Source organism: Acanthopagrus latus, chromosome 11, assembly GCF_904848185.1.
Source record: "Acanthopagrus latus isolate v.2019 chromosome 11, fAcaLat1.1, whole genome shotgun sequence".
In the NCBI taxonomy this organism is placed as follows: Eukaryota; Metazoa; Chordata; class Actinopteri; order Spariformes; family Sparidae; genus Acanthopagrus; species Acanthopagrus latus.
Window position 1 is genome coordinate 12,666,489 of NC_051049.1, and position 27,061 is coordinate 12,693,549.

At 42.6% G+C, this 27,061-nt stretch overlaps 3 protein-coding genes across 17 annotated transcripts; 2 read left to right on the top strand and 1 right to left on the bottom strand.

Annotated features, from left to right (window-relative positions):
* Positions 1–45: 45 nt before the first annotated feature.
* odf3l2b (outer dense fiber of sperm tails 3-like 2b) lies at positions 46–4,840 on the top strand. 5 transcript variants are annotated; one of them, XM_037115400.1, is made up of 6 exons: positions 46–1,106; positions 1,556–1,739; positions 1,892–1,969; positions 3,097–3,207; positions 3,508–3,621; positions 3,898–4,840. In XM_037115400.1, exons 2-6 carry the CDS (start codon positions 1,697–1,699, stop codon positions 4,383–4,385), a joined length of 834 nt encoding a protein of 277 aa, XP_036971295.1. In that variant the 5' UTR covers positions 46–1,106; positions 1,556–1,696; the 3' UTR covers positions 4,386–4,840. The 5 variants fall into 5 exon arrangements, with proteins under 5 accessions (XP_036971295.1, XP_036971294.1, XP_036971296.1 ...); XM_037115399.1 differs by having other exon boundaries at positions 46–1,739; XM_037115401.1 differs by having other exon boundaries at positions 47–1,779.
* cks2 (CDC28 protein kinase regulatory subunit 2) lies at positions 4,436–7,408 on the bottom strand. Its single transcript, XM_037115405.1, has 3 exons — positions 7,202–7,408; positions 6,568–6,695; positions 4,436–4,992 (listed from the first exon to the last, which is right to left on the bottom strand). The coding sequence occupies exons 1-3, from the start codon at positions 7,258–7,260 to the stop codon at positions 4,949–4,951; spliced, it is 231 nt and encodes a 76-aa protein (XP_036971300.1). The 5' UTR covers positions 7,261–7,408; the 3' UTR covers positions 4,436–4,948.
* Positions 6,729–26,937, top strand: shc2 (SHC (Src homology 2 domain containing) transforming protein 2). Of its 11 annotated transcripts, none has more exons than XM_037115395.1 (15): positions 6,729–6,812; positions 9,368–9,423; positions 12,503–12,763; positions 16,854–16,924; positions 19,547–19,607; positions 19,901–20,020; positions 21,026–21,079; positions 21,285–21,336; positions 21,623–21,749; positions 23,165–23,345; positions 24,340–24,433; positions 25,547–25,720; positions 25,843–26,171; positions 26,277–26,428; positions 26,660–26,937. In XM_037115395.1, the coding sequence occupies exons 3-14, from the start codon at positions 12,581–12,583 to the stop codon at positions 26,403–26,405; spliced, it is 1,575 nt and encodes a 524-aa protein (XP_036971290.1). In that variant the 5' UTR covers positions 6,729–6,812; positions 9,368–9,423; positions 12,503–12,580; the 3' UTR covers positions 26,406–26,428; positions 26,660–26,937. The 11 variants fall into 11 exon arrangements, with proteins under 11 accessions (XP_036971290.1, XP_036971292.1, XP_036971284.1 ...); XM_037115389.1 differs by lacking the exon at positions 6,729–6,812 and adding an exon at positions 7,528–7,553 and having other exon boundaries at positions 11,962–12,763; XM_037115388.1 differs by lacking the exon at positions 6,729–6,812 and adding an exon at positions 7,585–7,899 and having other exon boundaries at positions 11,978–12,763; positions 26,842–26,937.
* Positions 26,938–27,061: the final 124 nt, after the last annotated feature.

Genomic DNA, 27,061 nt, shown 5'->3' on the forward strand with positions numbered 1-27,061 from the left:
TAAAAACCATGTCAGTTTCCACATCCTGTCCAGTGCTGCAGCTCTGTATTCCCCCTCTGTCTGAAACACCTTGTTTCAGCTCTCCTTCAGGCCCCTCCTCCTGAATACCCAGTCTGCTCTGATAGGTCAGCTTGTGCATGCCTGAGCCAGCACTGCTCACAACAACAGAGCAGCTTTGCCAAATTAATTCTTACTTGCCAAACTAGTTGAGATGCTTTAACTTATGCAAATACCTCTGCTGGTGCAGATTTTGACCTTTTCAACTCTCAAGAAACAATATAAAACAAAGAAAAGAAAAAGAAAGAAAAAAGAAGCACATTCGGCCTTCTTAAATGTGGGTTACCTGGGTTTGAGTCATGTCTTCTGCCCCTCCTGCCTCTGTTTTAGCTCATGCAGCTACGACTTCAGGGAAAAGAAACCTTGAAATAACTTTTAAGAACAATTTGATCTCTACAGCTGCAGCACAGTACGTCTGTCTGCTCCACTTTCAGAGGAGCTGCTGTGCAGTTGTTCATGAAAGCTGTGTTGCTCCATTTCCTTTGAAAGGCTAGTTAAGTCTGGAGATAATTTCCTGTCAGCAGCGAGCTGTATTACAACCCTGCTGCTTCAGAGAGCCCTCTGCTTTGATAACCGACTCTCTGATCCCTGGCATGCTCCTGTGTTGGAGACGCAAAGCATGAGCGTGTGTGTGTCAGTTGTGTACACACAACCTCTTGAGTTTTTTGAGCGTGCGCCGTATGTGTTTGTTTAACTGCTCACAACAGATTCGGGTTACCAAAGCAACAGTGCGGGAGAGAGTTAGAGCCTGTTAAAGTTTAATGTTTGTTTTTCTGCGAACGTCACTTGTCGACCCTCTCGGTTACTGCGGCCTCCGGCAGCTCGGGCCCTTTTAAACGACTCCCTCAAATCCCGACTACAAATCATCACTGGGATTAGCGGAGATCAAAGAGGGCTAAACTGCTGTAACTGCATCTGGGTAATCTGTTTGACCTGAAGTTAAAGATGAGACACCGGAGGGATGTATGTTGGCACTTCAGATGAAAGTACTCTGCCTGTAACTGCTCCGGGGGTGCTGCACTGCATCTGACCCTGCTGCATCTGTGTGTGTGAGTGTGTAGAAAATGCTTTCCAACACAGTGCGCACTTTCAAGGCAGTATTGTGCATGCACTCAAAACAGTGTCCTTCTGGCAGCCTCTGTGGCAACCGCATGCCTGGCTGAAGAGTGATATTGCGTCTCCACACGGCGATGAGCAGAAAGAGAATGAAAGGAGAAAGGAGGGAGAGGGGAGGGGATCTTGGTTTCATAGTTTGCGGGGGGAGCTAGCATTACATGAGAGTGAACTGGAGTGATGACATTGTTCCTAAGTACCAGCTGAGTGCACCTATACATCCACCTCTCCCTGCGCAGGAAAGGGCTATTCACCTGTCCGAGCCACCACAGACAAAAGGGACGAACAGGCTGATAAGACAAAACCCCCCTCCAGTGGAGAGTCCGCTCAGCTGTTGACACTCTGATGTGCATTATACCTCTCAGGTTTCCTGATTGTTTTTCAGAGGAAATTAGGGATTGATTCTGGATCATCCAGGGTTCTGGCTTTCACTGTAAACTGCCGGGGCGTGGGTGACGCCGGAGCCAGGGGAAACAATTCTGATCGTACACGAAGAAATACCAGCGGGATGGATATGGATTAAGGAATGAGGCGCTTCTCTGATGTTCATCAGATGACTGAACGTCCAAGTATGCAGCCCTTAGCTCTGACTGAAAGGGGGAATTACCTGTGAATAGAAGCTGCCTTTAAAGTCTTTTTTTTTAAGGATTGTTATTTCTTTGGCCAAGTTTTCGTTGTGACTGACATGTGTGAATACTTCATTTGTATTTCTACCATTGAGGTATACCTGAAGCTTCCATCGCTTCTATGAAGAGTCAAATGGAGAAGAAATACCCAGTAATCGCAGGGAGAGAAAGAGGTATGTTCATCAACAGAACATGAATTATTACAAAATCCTGTGCAGAGCCATTAATATCATTACATATGTCCAGTTGGACAGTCTTGTTTTAAATGGAGAGCACTGACGTGAGCAGAGTGGAGGACTTCTCAGCATGCAGACCTGCCAGGACTTGCTCTTCTCTGCGAAAAATGCTCCCAATTGCTCGACTGAACACTCGTATGCTGATGCAATGCTTTGCCCTGGGTTGTGTCTAGATGTGTCGCTCTGAGTCAGTATACATGATAGTCAAACAATCTGAGCTCTCAGATCTAAGATCTCTGACCAGTATGATGATCTGAGACGAATGCAGACGATACAGACTGGAGTTTATCAGATGAGTGGGGACAGATATTTGTAAGCCATTTTTTAACCATTTTAGTTAGAGTACCATGTCCCAATCACCAGGTGGTGGAGCCCAAACATATTGTTCATTACTGTCTTAATATCTCCTTCTCATTTTGACAAATGGCATCATGAATACAAAATGACAGAGAGGACAGTGGACGTCAAGCAACCAAGAAAATATTCTGCCTGTTTATATTCTGCCTTGTCTCCTGTGTTTTATTTGAAATTATGATTTCACTTGATTTACACTTTAATTTACACTTGAATATTCTAATTAAACAGCAATAATAAATGGTCTTCAGATCTGATCATAATACAGGGCGATTTAATCTAAATAAATGGCCAATTGGCAGATTATTTGGCGCACAGTGTCCACTGGAATGGACAGATGTATTTTTGGTTTTCTGGAATTACTTGAGGATGTGTGCAGGTGCATAACTCAAAATAAAAGATATTGGTATGATTGTTTTTACTTGTTTGAGAAAATAAAAAATGTTAAAAATAAAAACTATTACTGTGATTTAACAGCCAAATTCATGCAATTGAAGGGTGAACATCACAATTACACAGCAGTAGTACACTTATTTGCACAGGGACTTTTCTATTACACACGGCTTCAGAAGTAGCCCCTGGGAGCTTGCAGGATTTTAAATACAGTTTAGGTGTAAATGTCTCTTATGTGCATGACTTAGTCGTTTGTGCTCTGTAATTGTATTTTATAAGCTACAGTGTGTATGTGTGATATTTCTTTCCGTCTCTAGGGCCAGGACCTGGGCGCTATGGGCTTCCTCCCACCATTGGATTTGTGGGCCATGATTTCACCAAGATAACAAGCCCTGCCTATTCTTTCCATGGCAGGATGAGTGACAATAGTGAGCTCCTCATCTCTTTATATAACTTTAGATTTATCATATAGCAAGGCTCTAGAGCTACAGACCAACCAAACCAAACCAAACACTTCAATATGGTCCAATTTAGCAACATTTCCCTGGTCCAGTGATGAGCCCTATTCTGTTATATGGGATTAAAGCCATTTATGTACATCTTAAGTGGTGTTAGTATACATAATGCCACTAGGGGGAGACAGTACCTCATATTTCTGTAGATATCTCACCTTATGCTCATCTAGCCTATTTATTTGAATTGATAAGAAATGTTTACTTTCCCTGCAGTGTATTGTGTTGACTCAAGTCCAGGGCCTAAGTATCACATTGATGCAAAGGTCACTCGTTTTGGAAGGGATGGCACCCCTGCATATTCAATGCTGGGCCGCATGAAAGCAGAGAGTAAGTCCCAATTCATTAATAATATATATATATTTTTAAAAAGTGTTATTTTGAGAGGGTGAACTACCTTATTTTCCTCTGAGAACAGCCCCTTTAGTTAGTTATGGAAAAATTATTGTTGGTTTCAGCCCTGGCGTGCAAAAACATTTGTTGCTGACACCTCAACAGATTCAGTGTCAGCTGTTATAACCGACAACCTGAACCCTGTTAAGCATACACACTCTTTAACATATGGTGTTGATGGGATATATTATTCAACTGTTTTCTGTTGACCAGAGGAGCTATTCCAGACTCCAGGACCAGGTGCATACAGCCCTGAGAAAGCCCCGCCATGCAACCTCCAGCGCAGACCACCGTCCTACACAATGAGCTCTCGTACCCACTACAGAGGCATCGACGCAGTACCTGCTCCTAACAAGTATTGTCTCCCTCCTCTCATGGGCCCTCAAGTCCCAAACAAGCCGGCCAGTGCCAGCTACACAATGTCAGGCAGTTACAGTACAGGGGGACCATCTGTGGATTTAGCAAAGACGCCAGGGCCATGCAGATACAACAGTACAGACCCGAGTGTCTATCTACCCCGACAGCCTGCCTTTTCCATGCTGGGACGCCACGACTTACCCAAAGATGCCACCAAGAAACCCGGCCCTGGAACGTATAATCCAGAGAGAGTGACAGCTCACAAGGCTCGGGCACCAGCCTACTCCCTAGGCGTCAGACACTCAGAGTTTGTTACTCCACTGGTTGTTCAAGTTTCTGACTGAACACTGAAAAACAACATTATCTAGGAGAAAAACAATCATGAGCAGACATGTGAAGAAGTACATTTTATTTTGTTCTTTCATAAACAAAAAGGACTTGTTGAATCAACCACGACTCACTTTCAAAATGTATAATTTCTAGAAATAATATTATGTACACAACACAAATATAGTTTAAAGAACAACAAATGTTCAAACACAGAGAGCTTTTTTGTGAAAATCATGGGTTTGAGAAAAATAAAACCCTGCGCCTGTATAACCACTTCGTAAATAAATCAATTACAACAAAATGGCATCGAAGACATTTAAAAAAGGCATTAAAATGTACAGTTGACAGGCAAATGTTCACCCTCTTATTGTCTGAAAGGTCATCAGTCACAGTGGAATCAATTTGCCTCTCATTACCTCTAAAAATTGAGGGAGTTTGAAAAGACAAAAAAACATAACTAAAGGTTTTCTACACAATACATTAGAACATATGTAGAGATGTTTGTAGGAGAGATGTATGGTCCCGAGACAATACAAATCAGCAAAGATGATAGCAGGCATTTACAGATGGTTCCCATTTAATCCTTTGGGAGAGGTCTTCTGAAAAGCAGTATGTGTGGCTCTGGAGAGTGAAGCAAAGAGGAGAGCGTCAGCTCATCCACAGTACAGCAGTTACACCATACAGTGTCATTCACAAGCTGTGATTCATGTGTATATAAACTTTCAGCTCAGTCTAATGGTACATGCTAGGAGCTAAGATATGTTTCATGTCCATGTGAATACAGCACACACAGGCTGACATACAGGTGATGAAAGTGATGCCCCTTCTTCATGTACATATGTTTGTGAAACCCTTTGTGGCAAACTACAATGCAGGAAATGGCTTGGGCTGCTCAATACAGCAAAAACAATATCGCTATTATTCTCACTTATATTACAATTGTGATATGATTCACAATTAGTGGTAATGATCATTTTCTCATTTCAGTTTTTCCTTTCAGTAAAAAAAAAAACAACAAAAAAACAAAAAACATTATTCATGATGTGACTCGAACAAGATGTGAAGGCCACAACATCCCTGCAGCTGTACAGCTCTTCTTTGTAATGCTGTTTTACCTTTATCAAAAAAAAATGCAGCTTTTTGCAGTTGGCCATGCTGCAATTTCAATGATACTGTGATCAGTTGTGCAGCACTAAAAATGGCAGACTACAGTGTCTTCCTATGCAAAAATGCATTCTGAGGTAATGTAGGTAAAATGAGGCTTCAGCAGTCTGAGGAAATAACATTTTTTGGTGTATGACAAACAAACAACCATAATCTAATATAAGTAAGTGAGTCACAAGGTTGAATAAAAAATAAATAGTGGTACCCTCATCTCCGTTAACTTTCAGCTTGAATCTGTAGTATTTACTCACATCTATATGGGGATCTAATGTGTGCACCATTCTTTACCATTTGTCTTAGGCAATTAAAAATAAATCAGGGAGCCAATCAGCAAGCTAGACAGTCATGTATAGATATTTACAATTATCTCAAATTCATGATTATCCCAATAAAGAAAAAAAAAAATCAACAAAATCAACTTACTATGAGCGTTTTTTTTACAGCCAGCCACAATAAAATCGTTAGACGTCCCATCGCTATTATCAACGTGATTTAACTGCCCTGTACCCATTTGATTTGACTAAACAAGAATACTGAAACCATGATACATTACAATGCATTTTTGCACAGATTAAGGACTGTAGACTGTGTCCATCTTGTTGACACTGTAGAAAATGATCTTCATTCTAGTCAGTATGGACAGAATGATTGATTACATGTACCAATAACTCTTTTAACAAACAGTAAAGCTTGTGAGCACTGTTTTGAGACAAGACTTTGGGAAAATAGTGAACCTAGCCCTTGAAAATGCATTTTGTAGCTTTGGGAAGGGAATTTAATCAGAAGCAAAACATAAACAGCTTTATACAGTTTAACTTGCATTGGCAGGACCCTTCACAGTGGCCACCTTTCTACATTGGGCCACTGTTCTGGGGACCTTATTACCTCTCTAAGGACAGCATGTTTGTTCAGTTATAGACATGGAAATCGACCAATACATATTTCTGAAACCATACTGTAAATACTGCCTGTCTGAGTTTGAATTTATTTTCCTAAGCTACGTATTGCACCTTGATGTCCACAGTCCCCTACCTGGTTTGTGGATCATGTAGTGGATCCAGCCCTGGCTCTGCTGCACCCCGATTCCTCTCCACTCGTCTTCCGTCATCAGGTGGGAGGAGGGCACCAGCTTAGACAGCTGCTTGGGAAGCACGACATGCCTATGGGAAGATAAATACATAAGAAAACTGTCAAGATAGAGCCGTTGACGTTGGGCCTCAGAAAACACGTCTACCAAAAGGACAGTCAAGCAGTAAACATCGAGGAAGACAAGTCAGGTAGCGTCAGGGGTCAGTTAGCGATGATAACGAGTAACTGACGTTACGGGTTAATTAGTCGACTTTAATACTACAGCTGCAGGGATGTCACCCGTACAACGCCAAACAAACCGGTTTGAACATTGACCATAACGTCAGTATAGCGGTTAGCATGGCTAGCATGGGGTTGTTTAGAATGCTGTTAACACCGGTTAAAAATTCTAGCATACTTGTAAGCTAAATGACCTTCTCAGTCCTGTCTTTAACTGACGTAAATGCTCTGTATTAAAGAGAAGTTGACAACAGACGCTGATGTTATGATGAGCCACGTAGCTAACCTAACCAATCTGTAATTTAAGCTAACGTTCCCAGACTTTTGAAAACAGGGACTCCAGGAGCGTTTATCATACCTGTACTCGAACTCCTCATCGTTGTACTTGTCGGAATAGTAAATCTGCTTTTTCGACATCTTCAATTGACGATAGTGAGCAAAGCTGAAGCCCAGAAAGTTGTTTTTTTGGGTGATGTTAACTAAGCAGCGCACGAACTTAGCTTCTGAAGAGCGCAACGGGCTGCTGTCATCTGCCGCTGTTTTCACAGGATAATTCAAACCCCAACGGCTGGCCGCATTCACCGGATTGGTCCAGGCAGCGGCACGTGGACGTATAGTCTAATTAGATCGTCTATGTTTGAGAGGACGATGCACTTGGCTGCGAAAACACTTCTATTCAACGAGGAAGCACAGTGGTCATGTTCTTTCCTGTAAGTTCATTAGAAACATGCATTCTAGCTATAATCGTAAGTTTTAGTTTTGTGCCATACAGTTCAAATGGGTTTTAGACGTCTGAATGGAAGATATCTGATATATTCTGAAAAACGTTTCTGGGAAGCGAAAGGAGTCTTAGTGAGAGCTCTTCGCCTCTTTATTGTCTTCGGTCCTTTGCGACTCCTCCTGCCATCGTCCCGGGCTGCAGGAGGCAAAACAGAAGTGGTGCAAGAAGTACTCTGTGGAGCTGAGATGAACTACTAAAACTCAGTGCTCGGAAAATATCGACCATGGAGCTGATACATTGTATAGCTAAGCTAAGGGTGCACTATGAAGTTTTGGGTAAGGCATTTTACTCAGCAGAGTAAGATATCTATGTCTGCCTAAACAAACTACATAAACAAACTCTCTTTGTTTTCATGAGTGAATAAACTGAATAAACAAACTGACCTTACAGGACAGAACAATTTCAAAATTCAAACTTACTTTGCTTATATTTGACCGTGTCACTACACAGTATTCTTGGGGAACTTATTTTCCTGTGAGAGAACAGCTTGTTTAATCATTTATTGACAAGAAGTAATATTTTGAGTTTGTATTATTGCCTCATTCATGTCCAATTATCCATTTTCTATAACCGCTTTTTTCCTTTTCTGGAGCTGATCCCGGCTGACACTGGGCAAGCAGCGGGGTACACCCTGGATAAGTCACACACAGGGCTGATTCATTCATATTGAAACTATGAACATTCTCAGTTTGAATTTCTTTTCCAAAACCCCATAGGGCCCCTTTAAGCAATCAAGAGAATGGGAAAATCTGAAAAAAAGATATAACTGGAAAACTCATAGAATGCAGCATTTATAAATATATAAATGTAGCATTTGTTTTGACAGTTGTCACCTTTCATCTAATTTAAGACAACATTAAGTTATGAATGTATTCGTTACTTGTAATTGCTTCTTAGAGCAGATATTATTAAAGCAATATTTTATTATTTATGTTTAACAGCTGATTTGAGGTGGTAAACAAGTTATAACTGTTTTAAATTTGATTAAAGTCATTTTACATTTAGATATAATAATTATGTTATATTTCTGTTAGATAGTCCTTAGGATATATTTATCTTTAAAGCAACATTATGTAGAAATTAGAATTTTATGTGATCTGGCACCCCCATCGGTCACCTGTGATATTTTCTTCCGAGGCCTGACACAAATACATTACCCCTCGCGATCAATGATTTGTAAGTACACTGAAAACAAACCCTTTCTTACATTTTAACCACACAGTATAGTTTGAGCTCTCTGTGCTGCCGGTAACCTATGCTGTTGTTCTTAATTGTAATCACTGTCGTCAAGGTAATGGCTGCTAATGAGCGGTGGTGTATTCGTGGCGCGACATGTTCCACTTGTATATGCAAACTGCCCAAGTCAGGAGGTGAATCTGTTAACTCCTCAAATACAGAAAGTCATGGTGTCATTGACTGAACTTGTGATGTATCAGCATTTAAAACATCTTCAGATGACGGCTCTTGCATCGATCAGTTTGGTTTGAGGTAATGAGGTAATAACAGGGTGTATCGGTGCATCAGCTATTTGCTTTGTGACAGAAAATCGGACAGAACACAGTGAGGGGGTTCGGCTTCTCGTGCATCTGTCAACATGCACTGATTCTATCTGGTTTATCAGTAACTTGTACAAACAAGTTAGAGCAAACAAACAAGAAGTGACTGGCTGTTTGGAGGAAGGTGGGATGTCAGTGGCGGTGGTGTGATAGCCTCTCTGATGGTCATTTGTTTGGGCCTGTGTAGGTTTTTCAGCTGGAACTACGGCTCCTGTGATCGAAGTCTGTCTTTCTCCATATAGGGTAAGCTTCTTAAATAACCTGGTTTAGTAACAGTGCATTCAGGGTACTGCACAGTTTGAACATTATTTTCATGAGTGTTGTTTTTTCCTTACTGTGCTGTTATTGAGTTGGATATTGTTGGATGGACCACAGGATTTTACAGCACTCTCCAAACTGACTATGGGACAAACAAGATGTAATGACTTGCTTTATTGAGTTGAAACGATTGACGGGAACATAATGAACCTGTTCCTTGTCGGCGTAGGTGGCGTTCCTCAGTCAGCAGATTACCCCTGTCTTTTTGCATAACAGATGACCCTGACTGCAATTTCACAATCAATGCAAACGTCATTCACAGATGCTTGCTATTCACCCTGTACTTTTAGCATTTAATGTCACCTTTTCTCTTATTTATTCTCCCAAACTGAATAACCTCCTGTGCCTATGGCGAATCATTCCAGACACAGGTGACATCAGCTTCCTTTTTTTTTAACATCTTAGACTCGCTCCCACCTGATTCGGACACCACAAAGGGAAAATAAAAAGTCCCACAGTTCAAATCCCTGCTTAACCCACTTTGTGCGTCACACTGAGAATCCCAACCGCTGATGCATACCTTACATTCCCTTTGTGCAAGTGCAGAATTGTAAGTGAAAATAGTGAATTAGAAATGAGAGTGGGAAAGGATTCGAACGAGGAATGGAAAGGCATGAGGGAGGGGATGAGGACGGCATGAGGAGCTAAAAGGATCGTGCTGAGATGGCTGATTGCTCTCCGGGGAGGCGAATGGGAGGGAAGTTAGGAAGAGAATTCAGACAGATGGGACAGGGTGGATGTTTTCAGGCACATAGTCCCTCGTGAGTGTGGCTGCATTGTTGTCTTTGTTAAGTTTGTGTCTTTTGTCAGGGCGACACACACACACACATGCATCAAATCACACATGATACACTTAAACTAATTGGATGACACTCATGCCCTCTTACTCGCGTTCTGAATCAATGTTTTAGTTACTGTATTGACTCTGCCAAGGAGGTTATGTTTCCAGCCATGTCCGTTTGTTTGTTGGTTGGTTGGTTGGTTTATGAGCAGGATTAAACAAACTTGGATGGAGGGATGGATCCCAGCCTAGAATAAACCCCATGAACCTTTGATGCAGATCCAGATACAGGGACAGATCAAGGAATGTTACAACAATTACTTTAATTTCTGAAGAAGTAATGTGTGGCTCTTGATGGAAAAAACAATCCTGTGTAAATATCTGTGATTGAATACATTTTGATGCAGATCCTATATCAGTAGCAGTTATTGATGGTTTATTGATGTATAGTGATACAGGGCCATTGATTTTGATATTAGATTAGGCTTAAGTAAATTAAAAGGGACAGCTGGGCCTTGGCGGAGGTATGCACTCTACTGAATGCCATTCTGGGGAGGGGGGGGGGGGGGTCACATGCAGCCAAAAGTAGACACTTTTATTGTTTACACCGATGTGCCTGAAAATTTTGAGGGTTAGATTCTTGTTCTGTGGGATTTTCATGATATTCACAATCATCACATTTTAAGAAATTCAATGAAAATCTATTATTTGGTGCACCTAAAACATATGCTGATGCACCTAACTTTTAGGTTCACCAGACGTTCACCAGTGTGAAAACATTGTCTGGAGCCCTGTTTAAAAGAATATCTTTATAAAGCTCAAAGCGTATTTATGGTTTTACAGAGCATTACATAACATTTATTTACGGAGACAAATTATGGCAAATGCTTATTGCAAATTAGCAAAATGTAGAGACACATCAAATACAAAATATGGTGATAAATTAAAAATACAAAATACACTGATAGTGCGACCAAAAACTGGGCAAACATCTCAACCCCACTTCATTTCTGAAACCAATCTTTCCAGAGTGAGGTAATCTAATCTATAACCTAAATATCACGTTTTTTTAATGTCTTAATGTATACACTGATAGCACTGTTCAGTCTGAAAGATTTGTAATATTACTGCAGCTAACCTAGTCTGAAGATAATGTACACTGACACAAGTTATTCATTTGCAGAGCCTCCTTTAGAAGAAAAGGAGGTGCTCTGCAGAGTGTGTGTGTGTGTGTGTGTGTGTGTGTGTGTGTGTGTGTGTGTGTGTGTGTGTGTGTGTGTGTGTGTGTGTGTGTGTGTGTCTGAGAGCAGGGTGGTTCAGGCAGATGTGTTTTAGCTAATAGAGTCTGAGAGCAGCCAGGCAGGGCAGGGCTAATAGACCCAATGACATCATACAGAGAGAGAGAGAGAGAGAGAGAGAGAGAGAGAGAGAGAGACTGGGAGCATGCGAGCGAGCCTGCCTAAGGCAGTGAGAGGAAGCAGGCCAGCTCAGACACCGAGGAGAGTGGCATGAGAGTGGGACAGTGTGTGTGCGTGACCGGGAGAGGACAGACAGCGTTCACTTGGCAAGGATATAGGACTCCACCTGGAAGATTTTCCCTTTAGTTTTCTCCCCTTCATCCATTACACCTCCCCCCCCTCCCCTCCCCCCTTTCCCCTTCCCTCCCCCTCATCCTCTGGTAGTTATCCCCCCTCTCAGCTCCTGCTTCGGGCGGCTCCTCCGGGCATGCTCCTTAAGCCAAAGTATGGCCGCTTTCGCAACGAGTCTGTGACCTCCTCTGACGACCTGATGCAGAGCCTAGCCATGAGCGGCAAAGTTGTGGCCACACCGGTGGGCCCTTCCTCCACCCCGAGCCTCCCTCTGCCTCCTCTGGATCCCACTGACAGATCATCCTCAGCAGCTGGTGCTGCAGCCCTGGCCGACTCCCCTTGCCTGGATGGGGAACAGGATGCCACCACTACCTTCTGCATGCTCATCCCTAAGATGCCCCAGTGGAAGTTTTCTAACTCCCTGCTCAGCCGGAGCCCCTCCAACTCCAGCTCCAGCTCTAGCTCTAGCAAGGACTCAGGCAAGGCAGCGGCGGCTCCCTCCCAGGCCTCTGTCTCTCTTTCTTCGTCTTCACAGAGGGCGACCAGTGTGACTTCAGCTAGTGGCCCGGTGGCCAGTCTCGCAGCGGTACTTAACTCCTGTGACCCTGTTTGCGTCACCCCATGTTCCCTGCAGGCCATCCGAGGGCAGAGAGCAGTTGCAGCGGCACACTCTGCCAGTCAAGGGGGCCACGTCTTTGGGGCCACAGAGGCCATGGCGAGCCCTGGAGGTTCCAGCAGCTCCAGGTCCGGAATGAACCGCAGGACGAGGGTCGAAGGCATGTGGCTGGGTGGAGAGGACTTCTCCCAGAAGGGTAGCTTCATCCACAAACCCTCTCAAGGCTGGCTGCACCCTGACAAGAAGATTGCAGGACCAGGGGCCTCTTATATAGTCAGGGTGAGTCAGTGGCAACTTTTTTCTTGTTGTTGCATACATTGTTAAGGCGCATCCTCTTAAATCAGGGTTTGTTTTGAAATAACTTTTATTTCTCTGGCGCCCAGATATTAATTAACTCCTCACAGGACTCGGTGAACCACATGATACTAATGATCCCATTTAAAGGTTGCTCTCTCTCTGGGTGGGAAACAAAAGGACACCACAGTGCCAGGCAGTTTGTTATGCAGCTCATGTGGCGCAGGCTCGGGGAATACATAATTTGATCCAGATAGATGGCTTGGTGTGGCTGCCGGGAGACTGCGTCAGGATAGCACACACACAGGCGTCAGGGTGGAGAAAGATAGAGCATGGAATTATGTACGCAGGCTGGAGTCGGGATCATTATTTACTTTCGCTGCACTGTTTGCAACATGTACTATACTTAAGAACAACACCCATCTGTATTTATAGTACATGTTTGCATGTCAGCTCCCATTGTGAGCTTGTGGGAGTGGTGTTCTTTGTGAGGGTTCAGGATTGTTTACATTCACTCGAGGCAATGATTCCGCCTGTTAGGTGTGATTTACAACCCTTCGGCAGAGTCCATCCCAATCTTTATCATAGCCAGTGTCGTCATAGTGCATTTTAATGACAACGAGTGCAAAAAACGCTTTGTGTGATTGTTATTCAGAATAAAATTAGAGGACAAAAAGAAAGTGGATGGCACAGAGGGAGACAACAATGGTCAAAAATTTTTAAAAACTAAGTTGTGTCCCCCCCTCTCTAACTCAGAACCGTGCTTATGATTTGTTTTTTCACAAAGGGTTACCATCCCGAGCAGACTGCTTGACGTCAATGTCAATGATCTCCCCTCCACGCCTGTTCACCTCCGCCCCTCTTGCACTGCTCTCCCCCTTCCTCCTCCTCCTCTTCCTCCTTCTCCTCCAGAAACTAATGATATGGCTCTTGATTAGCTCCGTCTGGGGCCCGAGCACACGTTCTAATGGTATTATACAGGCACCATTCATTTCTATATTCAATTACAGTTAATCACAGTCATTTGCATCATGTGATGCCGTAGAGAACGGTATGGGAGGGGTCCGGTGATAATGAGCTCTCATCACCATGCAGGGCTTTCCCAGATACATAACATAATAAGTGCTGCTCTGATATTTGATTGATATCTCGGTAAATTGAGCTTTTAACAGCTCATCTGGAGGTGCATTGCAATCATTTTAGATGCGAGCCAATGTTAGAGACACATTCCCCGACAGCTAGAGCGGCACCACACATGCAATCCAATGGTGAATCTATGCAAGGGAGGAGCGCATGTATTAGAGTCAAAGCGACAGTAGATTTCTGCTGTGCTGTGCCATTTTTAATCAGCATAGCGACCACAGTGCACAGCTCCCTTTCTCCCTCTATTTCTGTATCAGTGCCTCCCCCGTCTCTCAGTCACACGCAGTCCCTCCTCTGCTGGAAGACACAAATATGATTCTTCGTGTCGGTTCCCACCTTTACACTTTCTCTCAGTCAGACTCTGTGTCTGGCCAACATCTGCCATCCTTGACAGCCAGGACATTGCAGCAGCCATCAAATAAAGCCCTGCTGCTGCCGAAGCAGCCGCACACTGCTATCATTTTATAATGTCTTTAAAAACCTGAACGTCTGTAATGTAGCTTTTAGCTGCTGTTGGTGCAGTTTCCAGAAAGGTCTTCTCACGGCGCAGTGAGTCCATTGTGTGGTCTGAAATCTACCATGAGCAGTGCACAACAGTATGAAATTAGAAGTAACTTTACTGTCCACCACATGAAAAATGCACCTTGGCGTTACGTCTCGCAAACAAACAAGACAAGGCTGTATGTCGTTGATGGGGTTTTGCAACACTCAGTTGTCAGTGTCTGCCCATCCATCCTTACACAACAGGCATGCCAGGCATCCCTGACCTTGCCTGGCAAAATGAGAGAATATTAGCTAACAAACTTGGTTTAGGACATTTTCTGCATTGATAAACAATAAAACAAGCTGTCATATATCTCAGAGAAGGCAGCCAAGATGCAACAAAGTTTGAGCGGCAGTGTTATTACATTTCTGAGGACTGCTTCTTGGAAAGCCAATGTCCCTGTAATCCTTGGAAGAGCGTGCTGGAGACTCAGCCAAAAGGATAGGAGTGCAGATTGGGTGATAGAAGAGGGGATGCGTTGTATTAGCAGATGAGTGTGTGACAATGGGGGCATTGGCAGAGAGAGGGGAAGAAAAAAGAGAGAGACAATTTTCCTGATGGAAGACTTCCCCCCATCTCCAAATCTGGTTAGAAGGCTCATTAAGCTCCAAGGCTCAAAGGTTGCTCTCTCTCTCTCTCTCTCTCTGTCTCTCTGTCTCTCTCTCTCTCTCTCTCTTCTTGGTTGTCCGTCTGCTGTTTGTGGCAGTTACTGATAATCCTGGAAACTGCACTAAATATGACTGAGCCAAAGGATGTAAATTATGTGGCAAATTAGTTTCCCACAGAGTCCATAAATCAGAAACACACATATTTGTTGAAGCCTTTTACCTCACTAAATTTTGTATGAGATTTAAAGGGAACCCTTCCTCCTTTCCTTCAGAGTATTTTTATAGGTGCTTGTGCATGTAAAAGGTCTTGAAAGTTAAAAGGCCCAAATTCTGCACCAACAGAAGCTCCTCTCTCCCACAGAAAAACACCTGAAAGCACCTGAAACGCCTCCTCAGTAGTCTTGCCTGTAATTCTGTGACTTTGTGACATCACACTGTGTCACCATGTCACACATTTGGGGATGTATGGCTTTCATTTGCGGTAGAAGAGAAGCTAAATGGAAGCAGAAACATAGTAGAGCCGACCAGAGACACGGCGAGCGGTGCTGGCTCAGGCTTGTGTGCGCTGACCATCCAGAGCAGACTGGGCATTCAGGAGGTGGGGCCTTAAAGAGACAGGAGCTAAAAGAGAACATTCCAGACAGAAGGCGAATAAAGTTATGGACCTGGAATTTCTTTAAACAGGTGAAAAACAGCAATATCAGTCACTTACAATTTCAAACGTTACGTTATACCAAGGCAGTAGACATTTAATCAAGGTTGCTTTTTTGAGATATCCCCAAAAATGTGAAAACTAATTTCACATGATTCTAAAATCTTTGAAAATTCACTCACATGCTGGATGAATGTTTTGAATACAGCCCTGCATCTTAGTGTATAGATATAACAGAAATGTAGAGATTTAAACCTCACAGTCTTGATGCAGATACATACACAACATCCTCACACACACTGATTGTATCCACAAACACGCTCACACCCTCATCATCCCCCTGAGGCCCAAGACGCTGCCTTTTGTCCATGATTTGGAGCTTTTAGTGCCGCTAATCTAGTCAAGGTGCCATTAGCACCTCAACCTGACAGCCATCAGGAAGCTTCTCAGCTGGCTGCTACCGGCTGGAGTACACTTTAATGGCCTATATGAGGATTTGAGTTAGATCTGGATGTGCTGATAGAAATAGTCATGCATACCAATTGATCATTACATGAATACTCTTTTGTTTGTCTTAAGATTTTTGCCAAATTGCTAGCACTTGTGAGTAACAGTATCACGTGGTAGTAGTATAGTGAAAAACAAAACAAAACATCAACATACCTAGCAAATACAGGAGCAGTCAGCTTGGTAGTATTTCATATCTCACAGTAAGCACGATAACCTCAACTCTCAGGACAGAATAAAGAAGAGGAAAAAATACAGAGATAAGTAAAAACAATAACATGATTCAATGGGATCTTAATTGGGGATATCAGGGCAGATGATCTTCTCCGTGTAGGTGAAGAAAGGCCCCTATGTATTTTTATATCTCTTGGGAGCCATTCATGTATTAAAACATACACACATACATACTGTGCAAATTAGTGTTCACGGGAAGCGGGGTAATCTTTTTGCAGCGTTGACTTTTCTTGTGATCCTACATCTTTAAGATAACTAATTTTTCATTTTTTGAATAAAAATTGCACAACTGAAAAATTGTCACTACTGAATTAAAGTCATATTGAAAGTAACTTCTAATCTACACCAAAATCTGTCACATTTTAAAACTGGTTTGTCTTTTTGCAGTACATGGGCTGCATTGAAGTACTGAAGTCGATGCGCTCCCTGGACTTTAACACGCGGACTCAGGTGACGAGGTAAGCCGGTGACCATCTCAATTGGTAGTGATGAGTCAGGAGGATTTGATCCAAGATGTATAGGATTTACTGAAGTATCAACCACTGTGATATCAAATTACTAACAGTGGTGTGTCAGTGCTGGACTGTGAGACTGTCATTTTCCTATCATCATGTCAATTAGAGTTGGTGAATGACAAAAATTCGCACCTGTGGCATGTTTCATCGACATCAACACAATTTTGAATTTCGAGTTGTTCATTACATCAAACCCAGCTCAGTCAACTGCAGTGCAAGTATAAAAAATGTGAATCAATGTGGTGTTTGTCCCAGAGAGGAGACAAACAAACTGTATATGTGCTCAGTGGCACAGGGGCTGCAGGTTCATGTATAAAACCTCAGGGGTCTAAATATGTTTCTGCCGGCGTGTTTTCATGCCCCACATGTGATGTTATTGTCATAAAAGCAGGGTTCTTCACGATCCTCGGCCTCACGAGAGAGCCGCACTCCCCCCTGCTCCATCCTCTCGGTCTCTCATCCTCCTCTCTCTCCTCTGCGATCGATCGGCGGTAATCGGAGCCCGCCGTGCGTCCAAGGCTTAAGTGCAGGGGGAGGAGGAGGCAGCAGAGATGGAGTGATAGAGAGGGAGATCTATTATTGATGATGCTTGCTAATGACCGTGGAAAGCTGCAGTGGTCCCCATGAACGCGCCCTGCTTGATAATGTCGGCGGTTGTAACTTCTTGAGGAGGAGGAGGAGGTGGAGGAGGAGGAGGAGAGATCAAAACAAAAACATTAGCAAAGGGAGAAACTGTATGAAGAGTAAGCTGTAGTATGACATCATTACATTCTAGTGCACTGATGGTAAATGTGTTCTGTTTTTGTGCCCTTGCAGTTTTGACTTTATGTTTAGTTTTCATTGTGCTTGCCCTTAGTTTATGTTCACCACAGCATGTATAAGGCAGTATTTCAATTACAGACTTTCCAGATGATGACATAAAGCCTGGGTGCCTGATTCCTTGGGGAACATGGTACCAGCCATCTGTCCCACAAGACTAAAAAAAAAATCAATGATTCACTGTCTTAATCAAATCTAGCAAACAAACAGTATTTTAAAGGGGCACTTTGTAGTTTTGGAGAAGAAATTCAAACTCAGAATTTGAATATTTACAATATCAATGAGGTAAAAACACAAACTCTTTTTTCCCATAACCGAATAAAGAAGCTGCATGTTCTCTGAGGAAAATAAGGTCCAGAACACTTTTTGAAGCTAATAAGGTGGCGGGGTCCACCAAATATTAGTCAAATGGTAAGAATCCAGGTTGTCCATCAGTTTGTAAAACTAAAAACTAAGAGAGGTCATGAATTTTGTTGAGGCGTATAAAATCAGTCAATGAAGATCAGTTTTCTACCCCAAAACTACAGAGTGTGCCTTTAAAGTCACAGCCTTCATTATGCATCCAAAGCTGGGCTTTCTTTTCTTTTCTTTTCTTTTCTTCACTTTTTCACAGCTCGCTGACGTTTAGTCCTGGAAAAAGCACAAAAATACACTCAATGTGTGTCAGAATTTCAAAAATGCACTTCAGCTGCTGGAGTTGAAGACTGTGCGTTCACCCAGCAGCACCTTATGTGTCACCGTGTTAAACAGCAACACTGCCGATAATGAGGCCTGGCATTTTATAGCAGGGAAGATGCCTGGGCTGCAGACAAAAACAACAACAACAACAGCCCATCTCTCTCCTCCTTCTCCTCCCTCCTCCTCCCCCCTCTGCCCTCTCATCAGCGTGAGTCATTCCAACATCGTGGTGTTTTTTTCAAAAATCCCTGAGAAGACCTTTACTCGAGACGGGGCCCGGGACGCGGCTTTTTAAATATTTACGAGCCACTTGATAGGGGCAGCTGGGTTCTTGACTGCTGTCCCCGCTGTCCCCTGGCAGAGATAGCACGAGCCTCAAATCCACATTATGCCTCACTCCCGCCCACACACATCCACACACCCACACAGGGGACAGAAGCTTTAAACACCCATTAGGCAGCCATTCCCAGGAGTTATGGCAGCTTCACTGCAAAGTGGTAACAAATCTGCAAAGAGAATCACACTGTGGAAAATAAAGGTGAATAATGGTGCTGTAAAGAAGCAGAAGGTTGTGTGGCCCTACGCAGATGCTACACACTTTATTTTGGTTCAATTAAGATCCAACAGGGACTTAAATATGAGTCTGATAAACACTCTTGATGATGGCTGATGCTTTCTTTGTGAGCTCAGTGAACAACAGTGGTAAAGCGTTTTTACAAACCAACAAACCTTCTGGAAACCTTTTCTTGACCTTTGAACTGTAATGGGTCTGTGGCCTTTAACCTCAGCCTGAGGGGAGGGATCACAGACCTTCTGTTCATGTTTAACCTCAGCTTTTTCCATCATTGTGATGCAGCAGTTTTTTAAAACACAGGCTCAACGTGTGAAACCCCATGTCTCAGTTGATCTCCTCAGATCGTTGCCACTGGCTCGTTAGTATTCAGACGCACAGTTAACAGGAATCAGTGTGAATGTTCGATTATACATGTGTCCCTGTAGCCATTTGATCAGTGGCCAGTGTGTCCCGCTACAGTCTGACCTTTGACCTCTGTTCATTCCCCCAATTAGGGAAGCCATCAACAGGCTGTGTGAGGCTGTGCCAGGCGGAAAGGGAGCATGGAGGAAAAAGGTTAAGAGTAGAATTTAATCCTACTGTGCATGTTTCACTATACTTATAATCAAATGCAATATATATATTTTTTTCCTGCTGAAGAATAACATGAAATTGTTGCACAGTGATTTAATAAAACTCAAGACTGTCTATGAAACTGACTTTGGTACACATGACACCTCGTGTGATTCTCCCTGAATTACAGGATATGATAAGTGATACGTTTTTGAGGAATTACATGTTTCTTTCAGTGGAGGAAAATGTAAGTGATTGTATTTCCACTGTATTCTTTTCGTCTCTCCTTCACAAAGGCCCTGAACAAAGCTCTCCAGTCTGTCATGGGGAAGAGTAACTTGCGATTTGCAGGCATGAGTATCGCAGTCAATATTTCCATAGATGGCCTCAGTCTGCTAATCCCCACTACACGACAGGTATGATGCTAAACCACCAAATTCACCTGTTCAAGGATCGGACCGATAATTTGGCAACATTGTCTTAAATTAGATGTTACTGTCTAACACTGATGCGAAGAAGGTTCCACCCTGACCTCAAACACATTGAAAAGTCTTTAACATGTGATGAACATCATTGTTGCATGTTATATGAGTTAATTGAATTATTCAACTTTGGTTATGATAATATGTGATAACATGTAATATGTGTGATGTGTGTCATTTAATTTCTCCTTTGATCATGAATCCTTAATACATATTGCATGCGGTGTCATTTGACTGCTAAATCATATATGAAAGGATACTAAAAGGCAATTTCTTACTTTTGAGTAATAGAAAAGAATTTCAAAGTGAATGATTTTTGGAGGTGTTTTCCAAAATGTGAAAAATAATAATTATTGTGCGGTAATAGTAAACTTCAACTGCTACTACTGAAGTGTTGAAGTGAAATGTTGAAACTTTGTGGTCTATACGCACATGATCTGATGATGAAAAACAAAAGCAGCGGTGGAGGGTAATTTGTTTACCTCATTTTTACTTGATTGATTCTATTTTATGCTTCTTTAAACTTCTACTCCAATACAAACTATTCAAGTGCAAGTAATGTACTTTTAACTTTACTACATTCATTTGATAACTTTAGTTACTTTTCAGATTAATAATACAGAGGATAAATCAGCTAATAAATGATGATGTATTGTTATAGGGTAAGCTAACTAACTGCGTATAAAGTCATTAAAATTAGCCTCACCTTTAAAAGCTGCTACATTAAAGTTGTACTCACATTAAGGCATCACTAATCATAATCATGAATAAGTGACTTAGTCTTAAAGAGCCACTTTGCATAATAAGTGATTGTGAAATGGGCCCTTTAACTATAATTTGATGCTAATAATTTTGTACTTTCACTTGATCATAAACAGTATGTTTACAGTGTAGTAATGTCAAACCTCCGCCTCTGTTTTCTCCACTTGTCTCCTTCAGGTGATTGCGCACCATCCCATGCAGTCCATCTCGTTCGCCTCTGGGGGAGACACAGTGAGTGCAGCGTTAAACTGCCCCCTCTCCTTTATGTTGTTGTTGTTGTTGTTGAAATGGACATTTTGGCAGACTGCACATATCTGACTAGACTCCATTCTTCTGGTTTCCTATCTCGTGACCAAAGAATCAATGGGAGCTTTAATTCAGTTACATAGGTCTAATCCATCTGCTCTAATTGAATGTTTCCTCCTGTCTGCTGCAGGACACGCCTGATTATGTTGCGTATGTGGCCAAGGACCCAGTGAATCAGAGAGGTATGCCCCGTGTTTCTGCTTTTATAACATTGTAGCATATTGTCCATTTAGAAACAAAATCATTCTCCAAACAAGTTATTCCTGATGTGAGAGTAGAACTTAATATGACGTATTTCTCGTTTCATGAGTTAAAATTAATAATATTTTTAAGGATACAATCCCAATAAAAAAAAATAATAAAAAACAGTGTTTTGGAAACTTCCGATAAAATATAGTGGAATTTATACAAACCAGAGAGTATGTGGCAGCTGCAAAAAACGTCTTCTTTTGTTTTTGTCCCCTCCAGCGTGTCACATCCTGGAGTGTGCAGATGGTTTAGCCCAGGGTGTCATCAGCACCATCGGCCAGGCCTTCGAGCTGCAGTTCAAACAGTACCTGCACAGTCCACCCAAAACCATGGCGTCCGTAGAGAGGTAACGTGCCAAGAGTTTTTGCCACCGTCATCCTTATGTGTGACATCCTGCCTCGTCATTGATTTGCAGCGTATGTCCATCTCACTTCATCATAATACCAAAAATTAATTTTACACTACTTGTAGAATATAAAATCAACACGACCTGTACAGTAGATAAATCTTTAGAGGAACAGTTGACCCCAAAATTTAATTTCAATCAGATCAATGGAAAGTCGGGTGAATTTTTGTAGCCAACAAAACATTTATGGAGCTTCACAGCAAAACAGTGTTGCAGCAGTCTCCTAAACAACTGAAGTAGATGGGGAGTTTAAAACAGCTCCATTCAACTCATCTGGAGTAATTCAAGTCTCTAGAAGCCCCGAGGTCCCAAATTTATTTGAAGTGAGGTTAATTATGCCCTAGTTTAAACAAAAAATCTTCAATGTAGCTGCAGTGTAGCTGCACACCATGTCTGAAGGGGGGAGGGGGTACCAGCTGAACCACGCTTCATGGTGGTAATATTGACCTTTCAAATCAATTTGAGAACTCAGGGCTTCTAGAGGCTTGGATTTTGGACTACATCGCACAAGCTGAGTAGAGTCCCCATCTACTTCAGCTTTTTTAGGAAAATGCTGTAAGTCAGTTTTAATATAAAGCTCCAGAAATGTTTTGTGGACAACAAAACTTCGCCCGACTTTCAACAAAATCTGGGTGAGTAGATGAAAACTGAACTTTCATTTTTCTTTGAACTTATCATTTGAACTTGTTGACACTTGCAGCAAACTTTAGGGAAGAATCAAATGCTATTTTGGGATGACTGACACCCAGAGGAAGAGAAGGAGGCAGTGGTTTTCTGTATCAGTCATACTTGGACACAAACACTGACCGGGCATCTAAGTTACATTCTCCACCTCAAAAACCTGATCTACTGGACGACGCTCAGATTCCTTTGTTATTTATCACAGAGAGACATGATAGTTTGTTCTTGTATTACCTCAGAATCCATCTTATAAAATCAATCCTCAAAGATCTTCTCAGCCCCTTCGACCAAACCTCAGGTGTTGCACTGAACGCCACTGCAAGACGCAGGAGGAACCTCAGACTGTTTTCTATTCTGGCTGCAAATGAACGATTTCCTGCTGCCAGCAGCTCTGAGGATCTATAGAAACCTCCAGCAGATTTATATAGATCACTTGCGGAAGTGGAGATGTCATTTGATCAGACTGAATCCATTTGAGAACCCAGATCATCAGGGTCACTATTAATATCACTACAAAAAGTAATGATGAAAACATAATTAGAAGCATAATTAATGTTTAGATTACAAAAGTCGTGGGATTGATTATGTGTATATTTAGACATGCAGTTGAAGTTGTGGACCTGGCATAAAAATACATCCTTTCACTCATGGTATACACCTGTGTTGATCTCCAGGTCTGTCAGGACAGAAGAGCCAATGTGGGGGGAGGAGGAGGACTTCTCGGACCACAATTACTACAACAGCATCCCGGGGAAGGAGCCTCCCATCGGGGGAGTGGTGGACTCCAGGCTGAGGTCGAGTGGAGCCATGCTGGGTCACATTCACACCCAACCACAGAGCAAGACGGCAGCACAGGTGAGTCTACGGGCGTGACTTTGGTTGGAAAGGTCAGGTCGTGGAAATAGTTGTGGTAGCACTGGTGTAGATTTCAAGAAGGATACAGTGGACAGCTGATATTTAGTAGTTTTATGGAAATATATACTTTATATATTTTTGATAAAAACATTAAACAATTATGAAGTGCTTAAGTTAACCAGTAGTTTATGGAAGGGCTGGGTGATAAGTAAAAAAAAAAAAAATCTGGATATTTTTGACCAAGCGCCTTGTTATCGATATTGTGAGACTGTTGTAGGGATGATTGATGGTAGTTTCACAAATATATCAAAGTGGCTGTTTGTAAGAATTCTAGTTAAAAACATACAGAAACAACTGATGCATGCTAACCAGCCAGCTGCGGCCCCTCCTGGTCCAAAGCTCCTGTGCTATCGATGTAAACACCAACAGTCTCGTGGTCCCCGAACCACTAGCTACTGGCAGCTACGCCCTTGTGTTGTAGTCTTGGCCTGCCATTGCTGCCAACAGTGTGAGCGTGAGATGCTACATTACCATCTGACATTATCACAGATGTAATCAAATCTACATCTGGTCATTATCAAGTAATGCACGACTAACCTTTACCTGAAAATGGCGGCCACACCTCCCTCATAAACCAGTGACTGATGTGTTTTTCTGCTCCATCCCCGTGTTGTTTACCTGTAATTACATACCAGGGGCATGAAAATATACTCCATAACTGTCCTCCTGATGTGCCTGCACCATAATTGCCAAAGATAGATGAGATTAGATAAAGAGCCCTGAGCCCCTCTGGTGCTTTACTGGGTGAGAGAAATCATCACTCTCTCCCTGCAGCTTGTTTTCTACATATGGTGACGCGTTGTAGCTTATGTTTCAAATAGAGTGCTTCAAAACTGCATTATGTTGGGACAAGACACAAGAGAGTCATCCATTCAGGTATGAAGATACAGTTGTGTTTAGGATGTGTTCTTCTGCTCTGTCTGCGGGTTTGCAGATGGGGTCTCCTGCTAGGAGGGATCAGGCATTTTATCCTCCTGGCCAGCTGTGCTATGAACTTCACTGGGACACTGAGACCACAGCCAGCTCAGGTGAGACACCCTGTGGTGGTACACAAGTATAACATCTGGAACAGTGTTAGAGAGAGGATTTATCGCCTTAGTTGATACAGAGCTTAAGTGTTTAGCAAACAAAAGGGTTTAATGGAGGATAAACTGGATGTTTTCTGGATGGACTTGAAGGGTGAGTCTATATTCTGTCTTTTAAATGGGGTTCAAGTCCAGTCGTCACCTCACTTTGTGCCCTGAATGATGCTTACTCGCCTTCTGGCACATTGTTTGCACCCCACTCAAGATCACCCAGAAATACTTAAGATTCCCAGGGAACTTTTGAATCAGGACGGCCTTCCAGATAAAAGACTTGGCTCGAGATGCAATAGGAGGGAGGTTTGGAGTGTCCTCAGGATTCTCTGCATTCCATTCATATTATTAGGATAGTTAATCTTCACAGACTATTTTTATTAAATTTGCGGAGGAATGCAGTGCAGACCACCGCCCTCTTTTTAAGATACAAAGAGGATTTATTTCCACAGGTTTCTGTAATGGTCCTCGTCTCAGGAGAGATCCTTGATTTGATTTCAGTAACATTAAAAAACAATATTAACAATTTATTTAGCCTTTTAATCTTTTAAAAAATAAAAAAATATTCACCACTTTGACTGTATTGGCATAGAAATACTGTTGTAACGAAGTTAGAATATAGATAACCAGGCTTCATTTATCATCCACTAAATGTACCAAACTCTCTAAATCATCTTTTATTCAGGTTAGTGTGTCATCCAGTGGTAGAAGAGGTGTGCTGTTACTATGGAGCTGTCTTCTAATTAGTGGCTGTATGCCGTCTTCAATTATGGAGCATTATCAGCATTTCACATCCACTTTATATTTATTGTATTTGACATCATAATTGTAGCTTATTAATGGAAATAAACCCCACCATTACTGTGTTGTCAAAATTATGTCAATATTTAAAGTTATGACCACTAGAGGGCGACAGAAAATAAGAAACCAAGAGAAATTTCACACACACAAAGAACATGTTAAGATGTCTTAAGAATAAACTTAAGCTTAACTTAAAGCTCATGCACATGAAGGAAATATAGATATGTAAATGTATGTGTGTTGAGAACTCTTGGTTTTCCTCAGGTCTGACATCAGATGGTTACCTGTGTGCAGACGGTCAGCCACCAGGCAACAAAGATTACGAGGAGCATCAGTACGTCAACACCCAGAACTTGGAGAATCTGAATTCCTGGGGTCCTGAAGGATACAGAGGGGCCAGGGCACCCGACAGTCCCAAGAAGGACCTCTTTGACATGAGTAAGTCTTGAGAGTTAGAGGGACACATTCTGACTGCTATACTAAAGATAAACTCACTTTTTGTATTTGAAAATATTGTGGTCTAATGACCACACTTGTATTTGTGAAATCTGTCTCTGTAGGGCCCTTTGAGGACGCCCTGAAGCTCCACGAGGCCTGTGGCGGAACTGTCGGGTCCGGCGTGTCTGCTGCAGCCGGAGGCGTCCACGTCCTGGAGGACCAGTGGCCTAGCCCTCCACGCCGTCGAGCCCCTGTGGCTCCAAATGAAGAGCAGCTCCGCCGGGAGCCGTGGTACCACAGCCGTATGAGTAGACGGGACGCAGAGAGACTCCTGGTCCGGGACGGAGATTTCCTGGTGAGGGAGAGCACCACCAACCCGGGACAGTATGTGCTGACCGGCATGCACTGTGGCCTGCCCAAACACCTACTGCTGGTGGACCCAGAGGGAGTGGTGAGTCTGAGTCCTCAAGTTAATGGAGGAAAATAGTCAGAATTATTGTAGCTTCTTTGCAGAGTATGTTTTATTTTTTTAGTATCTTTGCTGTCCTCCATCCAGGTCCGAACCAAAGACATGTTATTTGAGAGCATAAGCCACCTCATCTCATACCACCTGAAGAACGAGCTGCCTATTGTGGCAGCAGAGAGTGAGCTGCACCTCAAACAGGTGGTCAGGAGGAAACAGTGAGCCATCTGGCCCTGCATGGGACGGTAAGCATGCAGTATACAACCTGTGTAAGGGATACTTGTAATGATGTAATGTTTGAATAGAAGATGTCAGGGAGGCAGTGGATTAAGTTCCTATGAAACACTGTATGTTAAGAAGAGTTTGATTGGTTGAAGTCCGATAAAAAATGCAGGTTTTAGAGAAAATATACTCTATAAACTCGATTAACTACTGTAACTGGAAGCATCATAACGACTGTCTTCTATTTTTCACAGGTGTTTTTTGTGTTCCCATGCAAAAGCCACAGACACATAAATATGGAAAACATTTATCCCAGATGGATATTTATCAGGAACAAAGGACACCACTGATACTTTCTTTCCATGAACCATTCTGCTAAGGAGGAGAGTGAGGCATCTGACATCTTCTTGTACTTTCTCTGCCTTTTGCTGACCAGGATCGACAGAACTGTCCCCCATCCGTCAAAAACTCCTCAGCATGCAGCTGTCAAGCTAACAAACCTACCAGAATCCACAGTTTGAGCCAAGAAAACTGTCAAAAAATGAAAACCACGACTGTTTCAAGAGGACCCGCCTTCAGGAGATCACATGCGGATTGTGTCCTACTATGCCTGTAAAAGTGAAGTGCTTCCACTGCAGCATGGCTCACCCGACCGG